Source organism: Eleutherodactylus coqui, chromosome 4 (assembly GCF_035609145.1).
Source record: "Eleutherodactylus coqui strain aEleCoq1 chromosome 4, aEleCoq1.hap1, whole genome shotgun sequence".
NCBI lineage: Eukaryota > Metazoa > Chordata > Amphibia > Anura > Eleutherodactylidae > Eleutherodactylus > Eleutherodactylus coqui.
The window spans coordinates 79,770,220-79,785,364 of NC_089840.1; the positions used below are offsets into that span (position 1 = coordinate 79,770,220).

The 15,145-nt window shown below is 44.1% G+C and overlaps 1 protein-coding gene across 1 annotated transcript in view; it reads right to left on the minus strand.

The window, feature by feature from the left end:
- Nucleotides 1–14,642, minus strand: part of BAZ1B (bromodomain adjacent to zinc finger domain 1B) — a 40,515-nt gene extending 25,873 nt beyond the window's left edge. The window contains exons 1-10 of the mRNA XM_066599722.1: nucleotides 14,313–14,642; nucleotides 11,559–11,675; nucleotides 9,365–9,509; nucleotides 8,638–8,839; nucleotides 7,536–7,657; nucleotides 5,793–5,990; nucleotides 2,520–4,173; nucleotides 1,344–1,482; nucleotides 1,120–1,235; nucleotides 36–147 (exon numbers count right to left, since the gene is read on the minus strand). Of these exons, the coding sequence (XP_066455819.1) occupies nucleotides 36–147; nucleotides 1,120–1,235; nucleotides 1,344–1,482; nucleotides 2,520–4,173; nucleotides 5,793–5,990; nucleotides 7,536–7,657; nucleotides 8,638–8,839; nucleotides 9,365–9,509; nucleotides 11,559–11,675; nucleotides 14,313–14,431 (2,924 nt within the window). The 5' untranslated portion in view covers nucleotides 14,432–14,642. The remainder of the gene's footprint in view (nucleotides 1–35; nucleotides 148–1,119; nucleotides 1,236–1,343; nucleotides 1,483–2,519; nucleotides 4,174–5,792; nucleotides 5,991–7,535; nucleotides 7,658–8,637; nucleotides 8,840–9,364; nucleotides 9,510–11,558; nucleotides 11,676–14,312) is intronic.
- Between the last annotated feature and the right edge of the window lie 503 nt (nucleotides 14,643–15,145).

The window sequence follows — 15,145 nt, forward strand, 5'->3', positions numbered from 1 at the left end:
TAAACCAATAGGTAATAAGGAAAGATCTAACTCACCAAAGGTTCTGTCCCTGTTTAGGTACTGTGGTTTCTACTTTATGATCTTCCTTTGGCATGGATTCCTCTGGGGCACCAACACTGCTGTCGGCATCTTCACTCTCCACGTTAACTGGCAGGGTTGAGAACAAAACATTAGTCCTGAAGCATGTTTAGCAGATCAAGCATCCTTCAGATCTCTCCAGATTCACACCTACTTGCCTGCAATTAAATGGCTTTCACGTTATATATATATATTATAATGAAATTATGTGCAACTAATACACTTTGGTTTCAGTTTATAACTAACCAAGATGTGTTGTGAATGAAACCAGAGGTCAAAAACTTGCACACGCCCAATAATGAGTATTCTACATTGCAACACTATATAGAGAAATTGGGGAATCGAAAACCTTTAGATTATGAAAACTGCAGAATTTGTCACAGTAATTGTAATGGATATAAAACGGCAAAACATTTTCAAATGGCTGAGAAAATACTTCTAGGGACAAATGATATCCCCCCTCATGTGACAAAATATCAAACTGCATATTGATAAAATGTCAAAATATTCACTGAACTAGAAAATCTGTCAATACATCCAAAAATATTAAGAGGGGGGGTTTCCAGGCATTTACTACTGACCTAGTTTCAGGATAGGTCATCAGTCAATCGGTGGGGATCCGCTGACCCTCCAGCCGAGCCAGACGTCCACACTGGGGTCGGAGGACGTGTAATAGAAAGCTTCGCTCTTACTGAAATCAATAGAAGCAACTATTTCTATTACACTTGCGTTTCCTCGTTGAAGTCAAGAGCTGAAAGTGTAATGGAGAACTTGGCCCAATGCGGATATTTGGCCCCGTTGCACTGACAGTGGGCTGGAAGATCAGCTGATCACCAGGGATCCTGAATGGCAGATCAACTACTGATGATCTATCTAGCAAATATCCAGGAAATATTTAATAAGGAACAGCACAAAGGGTATGAGAAATACCAGTCCTACAATAGGTAGGCCACGGGAAAGGACAGGACATCTTTAAAAATGAAATTTCTGTGTACTTCCTTAAAACACAAAGTTCAGAATTTAGAAAAAAGAAAAACATACCATCTTCATCTTGCTCATCCTCTTCTTTAGGAGGACTGAAGCTGTAATTAATACTGTCGTGTACCCAGCCCTTTTCGATGAAAAGTCCAGGAGTGCCATCAGAGAACAACCAATACCTGCAAATAACAAACGTTTCTTTAGCTGAACTGCAAGAAGTAATTTAAAAACAATTTCTGGCATTAAAAGTGCCAATTTGAGTCCATATCAAGTCTACAGAATAATACCTGTTATGGTTGCGATCGGTACCAAGGGGTGACCTCCTTAGTACTTGCTTGGCTTTAGCAATCCCTTCATGAAATGCTTTCTCTGCAGAGGCTTTTTGTTTGCGCACCCTCTCCTCTTCTGCCTCTTTTTTAAATCTTTCTGCAAGAGTTAAAACATGCATGTTACCAAACTAAAGTTTCAAAAAAGCATTAACATAGGATGACAGTAGGTGACAGTCACAGCACACCTCCCCCTCTGCGCACAGATATCAGTATGCCTAGAACACTCTCCCAAAGACATCAGTGAACGTCTCCAGTCTACAGGCTCCCATGGTCCATGCGGGTACTGTAAAGCATATCTAAGTGCTATTAACAGCAGCAAATGCAAGATAGTAGCCCCCCCCCCCCCCCTTCATATTCAAATTCGGGGAGGGGGGGGGGGCGGGGGACTGTATTGAGCTTTAATAAGTAAAAAAACAAATATCCTAAAAATGGGCGATATATTTTGCAAGATAGTATGCTATAGTCTAGTCGACACTACTAGGAAAAAGTCGGCTGCGGGTACGTGTTGCTTCTTGTGCACAGGATTGCTCAAACAACTCAAAGGCTTCAGCGGCTGTGGCATACTCACCATGAAGCCTATGATTGGCCGAGTGGTCACATGTACAATGAAAGACATATGAACCCACCCAGGACCAGGGCTCTAATGCTGAACAGGAGCAGCTAAAAAAAAAAAAAAAAAAAAAAAAAGGGGCCATGGAAATCCCTTTTAGGGTACTTTCTATGTTGCAGAATTGGTGCAGATTTCCTGCAGCGAGAAATCCACAGCAAATTTCACTCCTTCAATTGAACGGATGAAATCTGCTGTGGGAAGAAAAAAAAAAAAAGGGTCCATGGAAATCCCTTTTAGGGTACTTTCTATGTTGCAGAATTGGTGCAGATTTCCTGCAGCGAGAAATCCACAGCAAATTTCACTCCTTCAATTGAACGGATGAAATCTGCTGTGGATTCACGTCAAAAAATCTACAAACTATGCAGATTTTGAGGGTGACCCACAGCAAAAATCCGCAATGCAGAGTACGCTGTGGATTTGGGTGCGTAGCTGCAGCAAGGTACACTACATACAAACTCATCTCTAAGCCGCTGATCAGGGCAAATGCTTAAAAGTAAAGACCAAATTTACAAAGGAATGCTTACGTCTTGTAAGTTTTTCGTTTTCTTCCTTGTCTTTCTTAGCTTGCATTGCCTGTAGCCTCCTGCTTTTCACAGCGCTGACCATATCCTCTGGCTCGAGATCTGTCGCGGTTTGTTCCGTTTTGTTTGCCTTTTCGTTTTTTTTAGCCGAATGTTTGGACTGAGTGACTTCATCTTTACCTTTGACTCCCTCCTCTTTTCGCCTCTGTTTTTCTGCACGTTTCTTATCGTTTTCCTCCTTCAGCATAGCCAACCTCTCCTTCCACAACTCAGCCGAACGCTGCTGCTGAGTTTCCACGTGGTCCTGAACGGAGTAAGTCATAAGGATACGGTGACAGAGAGCAGCAAGGATATGAAGCTTTTCCTCTGTTGAGAGTTCAAAAAACTCTGAATTCTCCAGTTTCTCGAGGAACTCATCCTCCACTTCATCATCCTGGAACACAGCAGATCCCTCACTCTCCTCGTCGCCTTTATCAGATACTTCACTTTCTCCAGCTGGTGAATCAGACTTACGCAGACAAAGACGAACAAGCTCAGAAGCCGAATGCAAGGTAAGTGGGATTTCGGAAAGCTTCATGCCCAGTTCTGCATAGTCTTCTGCTATCTCATCTTGCAGGAGGGTCTGCAAAAGCACAACCAGCACTCTGTTCAGATACATAAAGCCACCCTTTTCAGATGCAAGAGCATCCATTAGAGACACTGCTGTCACGGGGTGCTGTCCATCTGGGAGCAGCAAGTCAGAATAACAGCTGAGAAATTCTGACACCATAGCCACATCGCCAAACAAAGCATTTGGTAACCCTTCAGGGGTATCAACCAGCTTAAACGTTGGCAGGTTCTTTCCAGACAATTCCCAGTCTTCAAACCTTTTCCGTTTCTCTTGTCGTTCCTGCTTCTCTCTCTGCTTGCGCTCCCGAGCTTTTTCTTTGAGGCGAGCTTTCAATGCCTCCCGCTTCATCCGCATGTTCTCTTCTCTTTCTGCCTCGGTCATCGAAGCCCAACGTTTACGCTCCTCAAGAAGTTCATACCGTTTCTGGACTAATTCTTTAAGCTCATCAGGAAGTCTACTTCGGTCTTCATCAGAAAGAAGTCTGGCCACCTTCGAGATGAGAGCAGAAAGAGAACTTTTCCTGTCTTCACGATTCTTGTTATCACGGTAGTAAGAAATCAGATGGAGAGCGGCAGGGGGGAGCCGTTTATGAGGCTTATTTGCAGACCTAGGAGTAGAGGAACCAGATTTTGCTGTTCGCGCAACTCTGGGGGCACTCTTTGCCATATCCAATAAAGTCATTTGTTTAAGTTTGGAATTTTTCAGGTTCTTCTTAGGGGAACAAGATTTACCAGACATTTTCTGGCCATTGATAACATTTTTCTTTTTCCCTGCAGCAGCATGTTTCTTGAGGCTGGCATTTACTTTGGAAGGACTCATGATCTTCATTAACTTTTCAAGCTCCTCTTTGGAATATTTCCCTTTTAGGGGAGAGCCAGGGGCCAATTTCTTCAGGTTTACCTGACACCATGAAGTTGGGCCAAGTGGGGATTTTTTGCCTTTTAAGGCATGTTTATCGCCTTCAGTTTTTGCCTTTTTTGATGGCTTTTGGTCAGGAGATCCTAAGTTCTTCCTCTTAGTTGCTGGAGTTGGATTTGAAGTCATATACTTAAAATAAAATAAAAATGAGAAAGGAAGAAAAAAAAAAAAACTCATTACACAGATAAACAAGCATATATTTTTGAGTATTGTAACCAATCATTGTATTTACTTTCTGAATGTAACAAGAGTAGATCCTGCAAGACTATCACATAGGGACATATTGCACTTGCTAATCTATAGTCCACTTAAAGTTTACTATAAACTACACAGTCTCTGATTTGCACGTTTCACAGGACTAACAAATGCAGTATTCCCGGCTCCATTCCTTTACATCCAGCACAGGTGACAGAAAGTTTATTACATCCACTATCTACCTATGGAGGCTGGCCTTTTCCTCACTAAGTCCAAATGCATAGCACCTACCATGTTAGGCAGGATTCACAAAGCATGTATTATGGGACATTTTGGGGGCCAACACCCACAACTGTTCAGATCCAATTCCAGCTCTAGCTACACAGAGCAAATGTGCAACAACTACGCAGTAGAAAAATCACAACCAACTAAGTAGAGAACAGGAGTTTCGACAGAATCGATATAGGATGGGGAATTGATGTTGTACATCAGGAAAATTTGCTAACAGAAATTGCCTAGTCACATGGTGCACTATACCTCCCCAAACTTAAGGCTGCATGATAAGCTTGGGCTGATCACGAAAATTTGACCATTGACCATCACTGGCGTACGTCACTTGGCAGAGAGCATGGAAAACACCATAACTTTCAACCACAGCAAATGGCAGTTTTGATATGTGCCATACAGCATGTCAGGTGGCTCCTGCCAAAGCTGTTTGGTAGAAGACAAGGTGATGGTTGGGATAAGTTTGGGGATCACAGCCTTATGTGCTTCAAAGCCAAGTTTTATGGTTTCAGCTGGCAACACTTCAGTCTAGCAAATCAGGTACGAAGAAACTGTGTCGCTGATTTTGAACCCTCAAAGGGGAAAAGGAAATAAGCCCTTCTACAGTCACTATGAGCAGAAGTTTGCATTCATTTTCACCACTCCAATTAATAAACAGCCCAAACTATGGTTCTAAGGACGACCATATCCCTTTACCAAAACTTGAAAGAATGAAATACAAATTTGGCTTAAAGGACTTGTCTGCTCACTGGGAAAAAAAAAAGTTTAAAAGTTTTTACTGGTAGGATTTTAGTCACTCATACATAAAAAAAAACTTTTGATTTTGGGAACAAACATCGCTCTTCCTGGGGCAATATATCTAGCACATCTCATCTGCCTATGACATGGGCTGCTCTCCTGGAAGCCCCCTGTCCATACGGAATAAGCTATATCACCAATACTTCAAGCACAGGCGCAGTAAATTCCTCACTCAATGTTAGCTTATTCTGTCTGAAGGGATGAGGCTACCAGAAGAGTAGCCAATGTGATTAGATGGTACATCATGTCATTACAGGAAGCACTAGATACCACCAGCCACACAACCAGGAAACAGCGTGAAGTATAAAGCCAAATTTTAAACTTTTTCCTATGGATGAGTGGCTGCAATCCTGTCATTAAAGACAAGTTTTTTCGGTGAGCAGACAACCTCTAAGTTGTAATGTGACTTTTAAAGTCCCATTTCGCATCTAAAATCTGATGACAATAACCGTGGGCCTCCATTTACTTACTTTATAAGGATCCAGTAAAAAGTCACTAAACTTGCTTGGCAGAGTGTACTTTTTAACCAGCTCATCCTCAACAACCCACGGGGCATTCTCTCCTGTGCCTAGTCTCAGCGAGTAATGACGAATGAAGTATCGAAGTATCTCCTTGTTTGGAGGTCGTTCAGAGCGGTAGAGGCTGTCCACAGGAACCATGCTGATGATCTGAACAAGCAAACAGTGATTAGTTGGCAACAGCAGAGACCAATATTAGAAAGATGCAATACAATGTGTGTGTATGTGTGGTTTGCCTGAATTTTATTTACTGTTGCAAAAAATGTGAACCTTTTGTATTTGCACAGATTTCTGTATTGATAATAAAACGTGGTATTAATTGTGTTTGTAGTTGTCACCCAATACAAGTCACTCCCAGCAGCATCATTTCAATTTACCACATCAATAATGCATAGTCAAAGTCTATCCACAGGACCCAAAATCCAAGTGAAGAATTCAGTACATTACAGCATATTGGTGGAAAAAAAAGGAGTATTTTTTGCACCTATATGCTTTTATGCATTGAATGTTTCCCTAGCGTTTGTATTTGGGATTGTGATACACTAAAAAAGTTGTACCATTCATCTTATTGAACATATTTAGTAAGCAGCGCAGGGAAAAATTAAATGATCCCAAACTATTCAAACAACCTGTGCTTACGTGAAACCCTATGGGATAAGTAGGAACACTGCAATTTGTTTAACCCAAAGTGACGTTTGTGTGCTGAAAAATCCCTTTAGGGAAGGATGGGGGGGTTCCCTTCTTATTTCATGTCCACTGCCTGTTGCCAAGTGATTCCAGTCTAGTGACAGACAAGATGGAGAACAGTGAGTGACAAAGGGATGACTCATGCTACCTACAGAAGTGAGAGGGGAGGGGGTGCGGAGCAGCTTGAGGGAGACAGATGTAATACTAAAACACAAGATTTCTTCCAGCACTTATAGGAAGTTAAAAACAAAATCTTTTATTATAGCATCCTTATAGATGCAGATGGATAAAAAGGGGGGGGGGGGGGGGGGGACGCTTATATGCATTTCAATTCTCACAATGAAATGTTTAGGAATTCGATCCACCCGTGGCTGAGGCGGCTTCCTGCCCTGCACCATGCTACTCTGATTCCAGGACAATGTCTGGTGTGGGCGAGCTGGTTTCACTTTCTATTGACACACAGATGTACCTGCAGCTAAGTGATTTACTGCATTATAGCTACAAAAAAATAAATAAAAAATAAATAAAAATAAAACATCTCCACTGCTCGTGTAGGAGACTAGAAACGTACAGATGTTATTTCTGTTACAGATAGAGTACAGAATCTGCAGTTACCTGAGAATTACAAAGAGCCTGCAGCAGGAAAAGAATTGTGGTAGTTGCCATAGAGGAATCATAATAGGCAGATAGTGTTACTCTTCACATATACACAGGGTAGCTTATTCTGAAAAATTATCAGAAAAGTTGGGTATGCTTTAAGTGAACCCTTTAGTTTAATAACCGTAGATGCTTTTTAGTAGCAATCACCAAGCTTCTTGTAGCTGCAAATAAGATTTGCATGTTGTCAGGATTTTGAACCATTCCTCCTTGCATATGTGTTTCGGTTACATCAATATTTCTGGGATGCCTTGTGTACACAGCCCGATTTAGGGCACAGCACAAAATCTCAATAGGATTAAAGTCAGGATTGACTTGACAATTTCAAAACACAAGTCATCTTTTTCTCACCTTATCTTCATTCAGCAATTTTACATCATATTTATGTTGCAGAAATTTAGGTGGGGCCCATTTTTTCTCCTCCTTTTTTAAAGTTACAGGGAGCTTACGAGGAGAGCGTCTTGCTCTGTCACCTGGAATACAAAAAAAAAATAAAAAGTATAAATTGATCTGTGTAATCCACTATCCTATAAAAAATACCCTAAAAGGGAACCAGTCACTAACTTCAAGCTGCTCGAAAAAGCACCCACATTACAAAGAAGAGCTGTCACACAGAGACCCGGCAACATAGCTGGATCAGATGTGGAGGAGCCTATGGAGAATTGGCCCAGTGACCTTTCTGCTGACTGCTCTTTACAAGGTTTTCTCTGAAATGCCATAGAGTTTCAGAATGGTACATATCTCTTTGTCATGCGTATGTATGCCTGTACAGGCAGTGCGGGTCTAGTGACAATACTTTAAAGCATTGTCCAGATGATTTAAACATGTTATCCGGGGACATAGTGTTCTGCAAAACCTTGCAGTATTAAGATAAGATTACATACTCATCCTTCCACGCTCACCAATGCAGCATACAAAGCACGGTCCAACGAGAAGGGCACAGAGTTACAGAGGGACTCAATTGGTGACTGTAGCCGTTTTAGCACATTTCTTTATATTTACAAACATTTTTAATTATCTTGGACAACCCTTTTATTTCACCAAATGCAAACCTAGTGTGTGAACTCAATTTATCTAACATTTAAAATCGGAAGGAGGATTACCGCTCACCTCAAGCTATATACCTTGGTTGAGTTTTGGTACGTATACAGGGGTACAATGTGAAACCATAAAACGGTTTCAAAATTACTCACTAGAACTAAGCAGCATATTAACAAAAATGACCTATCTGTAAGAGGCGTTAGCTAGCACTGACTTCACAATGAGAGTCCCTTTAGTAAGATCAACTTTTAATTCTTCAAAAAGATGCTTTCAAGCTTAAATAAATGCATTTCAGGAGAGGAAGACTCCCATCACGTCTACATGTCTGGATCAGGTCATTCTGCTACATGCACATTAGATGAACCACATCTGCATTTTACATGTTAGCTAGTTACACCAAGCACGAACTTACTTTCCCTCAGCGCACTCAGACTGTCTCTCCGACTGTGCTCTTCCTTAAGCTGGTTGTCCTGTGCGATCTGACTGGAGTTCTCCTTGTCACTGGATGGGGAGTCACAAGCCGCATCAGCTTTCTTCTCTGCACTCAGCTGTTCATCTTTCTCCAGAGGATGAATCTTTACAATTTTTATTCGGGTGTAATTTTCAGGAGCCATCTGAGGCAGAAACATGAAGATAAAGGGTAAAGGTGACTGGGGAAGGCAATGGCAAACCACCCCGCAAAAACAGTCTGCCAAGAAAATGCCAACCTAAGAGTCAGTCATGTCTCAGTGCTTGCACCAGGGGGCTATTTTATTGTTTAAAAAAAAAAAGGTGTAGCGAGTGTCATACTATTAAACAAGGTATGCAAATTGAGTGCTGAGAATCGGAACACTCTCATACACCGAATAGATAACGTCTTATTAATCCCTTCAATAGTGTGCCGTTTACATAAATTCACATTATTTTCAGTGCTCTATAGAGCAGTGTTCCCTAACTCCAGTCCTCAGGGACCACCAACAGGTCATGTTTTTAGGATTTCCTCAGTATTGCACAGGTGATGTAATTATAGTCAGTCCTCAGACGTTGCCACAGGTGCTCTTACCATAGGATATCCTGAAAACTTGACTTGTTGGTGGTCCCCGAGGACTGGAGTTGGGGACCCCTTCTATAGAGGAATGGGTAGAGTCAAAGCACAATACCTCAAAGTCACACTCTTCATCGATGGCATACTTTGTCATTATATCCATCCATGCTTGGTCCACCAGCTTGTCTAAGGAGATTGTGTTGTGGTGCACAATCTCCAAAACCTGCTTCTCATACCAGACTGGAAACTCTTCTTTTAATCTAAAAAGAGAAAAAAGCATCAAGCATATTTTAGAGTTTAAGCATCAGCAGGATTTCTTTTACTGCAATAGTCTGTTCACACGTGTGCTGTGGTCTCCATTTTCATTATATGCCAGATACCACTGAGGCCTCACTAAATTATGTGGTCCTTGGTTTGTCTGGATGCAGCACTAATCTTCCTATCAAATCTGACGGAATCTGTCACACAGATGTGGACAGAGCCTTAGGCCATTTTTGCAGTTTTTACGATTCAGCACTGGTTCAGACCACCATGCAGCAAATAGACTAAAACCAGCACTGAACCATCAGGGAGGATGTGGGAGACCTTGTGTGTTCTCCCCTGTAGTTCAGTGCTGGTTTCTGTCCCCATGAGGTTTCCTACATGGTAATCTCAATCAGATCGGAAGAACTATGTGAACAGAGCCTAAAACTCTGCTCACATCTATGTCAAAGAAGTCTCAGTTTCACTTATTCTCCCCTATGGTTCCTCATTTCCATCCCCATGCTGTCTTCTGCACAGACGATGGAACCAGTGCTAAAAAGAATATCTAGAAACTCTAACAGTTATCAAAAAGCATATTCCACAACTCTAATGAAAGTATGTCCAAAATATCCCTGTATTTAGTCAAATCATTTCTAGGTTGTTATTCTGTACAAAATACTAAGAGCTCACTGAGACGAAAGTACTTGGCCTGCGTATTTTATGCCCCAGACTAGAATGGCGCACCAAGACATGCTGCATTTTTTTTCACGCGAGTGAAAAAACACAAGTCTGAATGGCCCAAGGCAAATCGATGCGCTTTTGGCACAGGCTTAAAGGGGTTGTCCCGCGGCAGCAAGTGGGTCTATACACTTCTGTATGGCCATATTAATGCACTTTGTAATGTACATTGTGCATTAATTATGAGCCATACAGAAGTTATCAAAAGTTATTCACTTACCTGTTCCGTTGCTGGCGTCCTCGTCTCCATGGTTGCCGTCTAATTTTCGCCGTCTAATGGCCAAATTAGACGCGCTTGCGCAGTCCGGGTCTTCTTATCTTCTCAATGGGGCTCCGTGTAGCTCCGCTCCGTCATGTGCCGATTCCAGCCAATCAGGAGGCTGGAATCGGCTATGGACCGCACAGAAGCCCTGCAGTCCACGGAGGGAGAAGATGCCGGTGGCCATCTTCACAGGGTAAGTAAGAAGTCACCGGAGCGCGGGGATTAAGGTAAGCGCTGTCCGGTGTTCTTTTTTTAACCCCTGCATCGGGGTTGTCTCGCGCCGAACGGGGGGGGGGGGGGGGTTTGAAAAAAAAAAAACCGTTTCGGCGCAGGACAACCCCTTTAATATGCACATGTGAGTGAGCCCTAACTAGTCCCAGAGAAGACAGTGAAGCAGGTCCATTGAGCTGTTTGCCCTGAGCCTTTCTGGATTCAAGGTGTGAAAGACACTGCAACAATGCTCTTCATACTGCAGCCCCCAACATATCCATGTGCCATTGTAATCACCCCTAAAGAGCAATACAGGGGAAGTGTGAGAAAAAGAAAAGGTCTCTGCGCTTGTAAGGATTCTATCGTTATTACAATAATTACTATATACTAAAGAGCAACAGAGAATATAGTCTATGAAACCATACATGATGGTGCATGCAATTAGTCCTCTGTGACAAGAGTGCAGACACAACTAGACACAGGAAGGGCCCATAGGAAATTACAGGGTGTACTTGCATAACAAAGGAGATGCCAGGCATACTCTCCTACCCATTCTGATATTAGGTATGGAAAGAGCACTCATGCTGGGTGGAACAGCTGCTTTGGCGACCATAACCCAGGCAGTATCATGTAGCAGTTCCATTAGTCAGAAGGATGGTACCCGTACACAATATTTGATGGGCATTGGATGGCTGCCAAAGCAACTGTCCCACCCAGAGTGCAGTTACATCTCTCCATGCCCAATCAGAGAATGCCTGGACAACCCCTGGAATACAACTGGGGCAGTGTCCACTCATGCAAGGACACCAAACAGGTAGATGAGGTGGAACAATGCATTAGTAGATGTGCTACTCACAGCTCTGCCACCTCCTGTTCTTCATCCCAGGCTTCTTTGTGGGTCAGCTGGCTGCTCCCTGTGCTTTTACATGTCCAGACTCGCTCTGCGTAGTGCTGCAATCGGGCCTCATACTCTCTACAAGTACATGGTTAAGGAAAACCACCAACGGATATTGGGCATTAGTACAAGTATCACATGAAGTGCATTAGTGCTGTATAGTCAGGGATGGGAAGATCCTATAAGAATTAGACCTGGGTAGAGGTATGTAGTATTAGCAGCCATATATAATGCAGTGACTGGCACTTCATGATGAAACCTCTGACTCATCCGCCTCCATGCTGTGATGTCAGCAAGCAGGAAGTGAAAACTGCAGCTGTAACTCCGAACCTCGTCTTCAGGACCGGGAAGAACTCCTCTCAATGTCATGAAAAGGAAAAACCTTTAACAGCTGTCAGTGACGGCACCTTCACATTGGCACTTTCAGTGACGGCGCGTTCACATTGGCACTTCCAGCTTTCGTTGTTTGGCTCTGTTCTACGGAGTTCCGACCTGTTTTTAGAGGGTACAACTCGTAATCTTCAGTTGTACCATTCTGAGGTACATCACCACTTTTTACCTTGTTCTGTAAGCCAGGATGAAGAAAAAAACAGCCCGCAATTCTGCGCTCGCTATGCAGAATAAACATGATAAATGTATAATTTTGATTACCAACAACATGGAAATACCAGTTATGTAGAATATTCTCACTACAAGGATTTCTAAGTCAAAAACGTGGACTTTTTTTGCAACTTGGGAACTTTTCTTCAACATTTTTTTGAAGTCTTGCATATTCCACTGCATTACACATCTAGTGTAGTGTATCATGCCAACAGTATACTGACACATCACCTATCAGGCTATTGTACATGGCCGAGCCAGAGGCCATTGTAAAGCTTCGGGCTGCCATGACAACCTGCAGCTGCATCATGGGGGAGCCAACGGGTGACTGTGGGAATCCCCTCCCTCCAGATGTTGCAGCCCCTATTTACCACATCTATGGGATGTAGAGATAGGTTTCTCCGATCCCGGCCATTAGAGAAGCCCCGCTGTCAGCCAGCCAAGCTCCCACTATACTTGGGGAGGGGGTAAACTTACCGTGCCATAGAAAAGTACATTGGTAGGTTAAAAAAGGTATTCCCATCTCAGCTCTTCACAGAATACCTACATCTCTGTACCAGCCATCCCGGCCAGGGGTTAAGGAAACAGTGGTGTGGCCGTCTTATACCATTTCCATGACTGCCATAGAAGTGAATGGGAGTTCTGGAGACCATATTGCACAGCGTAGCTTGGGTGCCATACTGGTCCCATAACTCATTCAGGGCTATGGAAGCAGCCATCTCACCGTTTTCACAATAACCCCGCTAACGACTGAGCGGCAGCTGCAATCCACTGTGATAGACGTTAGATGAACACACTTGTGGGCCGTGGCTGTCACTCAGAGCGCCCCTGCAGTCTGGAGTCCACCATAGACATGCAAGTCAGCCAGGGAGGATCAGCCGCCATTAGTCCCTCCTCAGATCTCGCTCCTCGCCGTTTGTTAGCGCTGCTCTATTAGGGCTCATTCATGAAATACACAATATTTTCGCTCACCAAAACCGGACGTATTCCCTGCTTATTGGGGGGGGGGGGGGGGGGGGGAGGGGGTCGCATTCATTACATATTTTGCTTGTGCAAAAAAAGTGCAAGACGGCCACCCGTTGATTTGATGTGCAAACACGCATCATGCGCGATTATGTGATCCCATTGACTTCAACTGGCTAAGAGGACGTGCTGCGGTTTATTTTTCACGTGTTTAAAAAAAATAAAAAAATACAAAAAACCTTTTAATTTAAAAAAAAAAAAAAAAAAGGATTAAAATTCCAGAATTGCCCAAAAATAGAACAATCACAGCGTGTTCCATCTCCGAATCTCATCCAGAGGGGGAAAAAGGCCCATGTAAGTTAACTTATAGAAAATAACTTTTCCCCAAGTGCGATTTCTGTGCATCTCAAAAAACCCGTGCAAACCAATAATCGCATTTATGCCGTCCGCACTGCGGCTCCTTCACTAAAAAGTGTTATGGCGAATGCGGAACACGCCATCGCAATCTGCCATAGACTCCCGTGTTACCCCTCACATGATACAGGTGCAATAAAGACTGCAACATGTTCTATCTCGGCGCGTATTACGAGCGCACACCCCAAGATGGCGAGCGGCGTCCCACAACAAGTACGCAATATCATCGCCCTTACATGCATAAATATGCGCGCAAAACTGACCGAAAATACGTCAGTGCAAATAAGCCCTAATAGAGCAGAGTTAAAAAAACAACACAAACAGCACGCAGGTAGGTACAGGTAGGTACCGACTTACATCCATGTCTGCTTCCTGATGGCAGGTCACTTTAAGAAAAAAAAAGTCCCTCATCAGCACTACAAGAAGTAGTCCGGGCTTAGAGGATCGCTGGAGGATAAACTTGTCAGCTTGTTAACCATCTGTGTGCCGTGCTCTATGGGATGGTTACTTGCTGTCAGTGAATGGAAGCCAGCCGCCCCCATAGGCATAACGTACACGGGGTGCCCGCTCTACGGGGGAGCGCCCGACCTCCTCACACGAGAACAATGGGGCCGGCTCTGCCGGCAATGGCCGCTCCCACTGACATCCAGCGTGAGGCGATGTGTGAGGCGGCCGCTCCACTGCTGCGCGGCGCCCGGTGCGGCTCCAGCGCTGCCCCCACGCGGTGATTAAGGATACTCCCGGCTCCTGAACGCTTCCTTGGTGTGCTCCACCACGAACACCTCCTCCCCGTCGGCCGGCGCCTCCGCTAGCGGCTTCACTAACGAGAACGGCTTGCGGCCCAGCAACGGCGCCATCCCGAATGTAGGCTTCACGGAAAAGTGCGGAGTTAGCGGACGGCCTAATCCGTGACCGCTGAGGGCAGAGACGTGTCGGTACAGCCGCCTGACAGCAGCAGCCCCAGCCGGTTTCCCGCCTTGAACCCTCACACACAGAAGAAAAGCAGGGATTGAAAAATGGCGGGAGATTCCCTTCCGCCGCCGGCTCCCTCCGCCTCCTCCTAGAAGCGCATACAACCATGAATACGCTTCACCACAATACACGCCCAGCGCCGTCCCAACCACAAAGTCTATTGGCTGCTAAGGAAAGCGGGGTTCTGTGTCGGCGCTTTCTATTGGCCTATCCGGCCTTTTCTGTCACGCCTCTTTTCTTGTTACCTTTCTTTAGCAAGGTTGGTCGCACGGCGCGAAACGGGGTCGCAGATGTCATTAATATTGATTTTTTTTAATATGCGGAACTTTATTAGTATGGACAAATCTGGAAACAACAACATCCGGGTATCGCGGCGCATTGTCTTTGTATTTATTTTTCTGGCTGCTGGCTCTCACGCGCTGCTGGTGTTGCCGCCCCTTTCCACCCACTCACGGGCTACTACAGGCGGGTTGTGGGCCTGCTGCCTAAACTGGCAGGGACAATGACAGCCTGCTGGGAGTGGGGCGGCATGTGTAGGCGCTTCTCTTAAGATGGTTATCAAATACACCCACGTCATTAAATTACAATACTTGCCTACA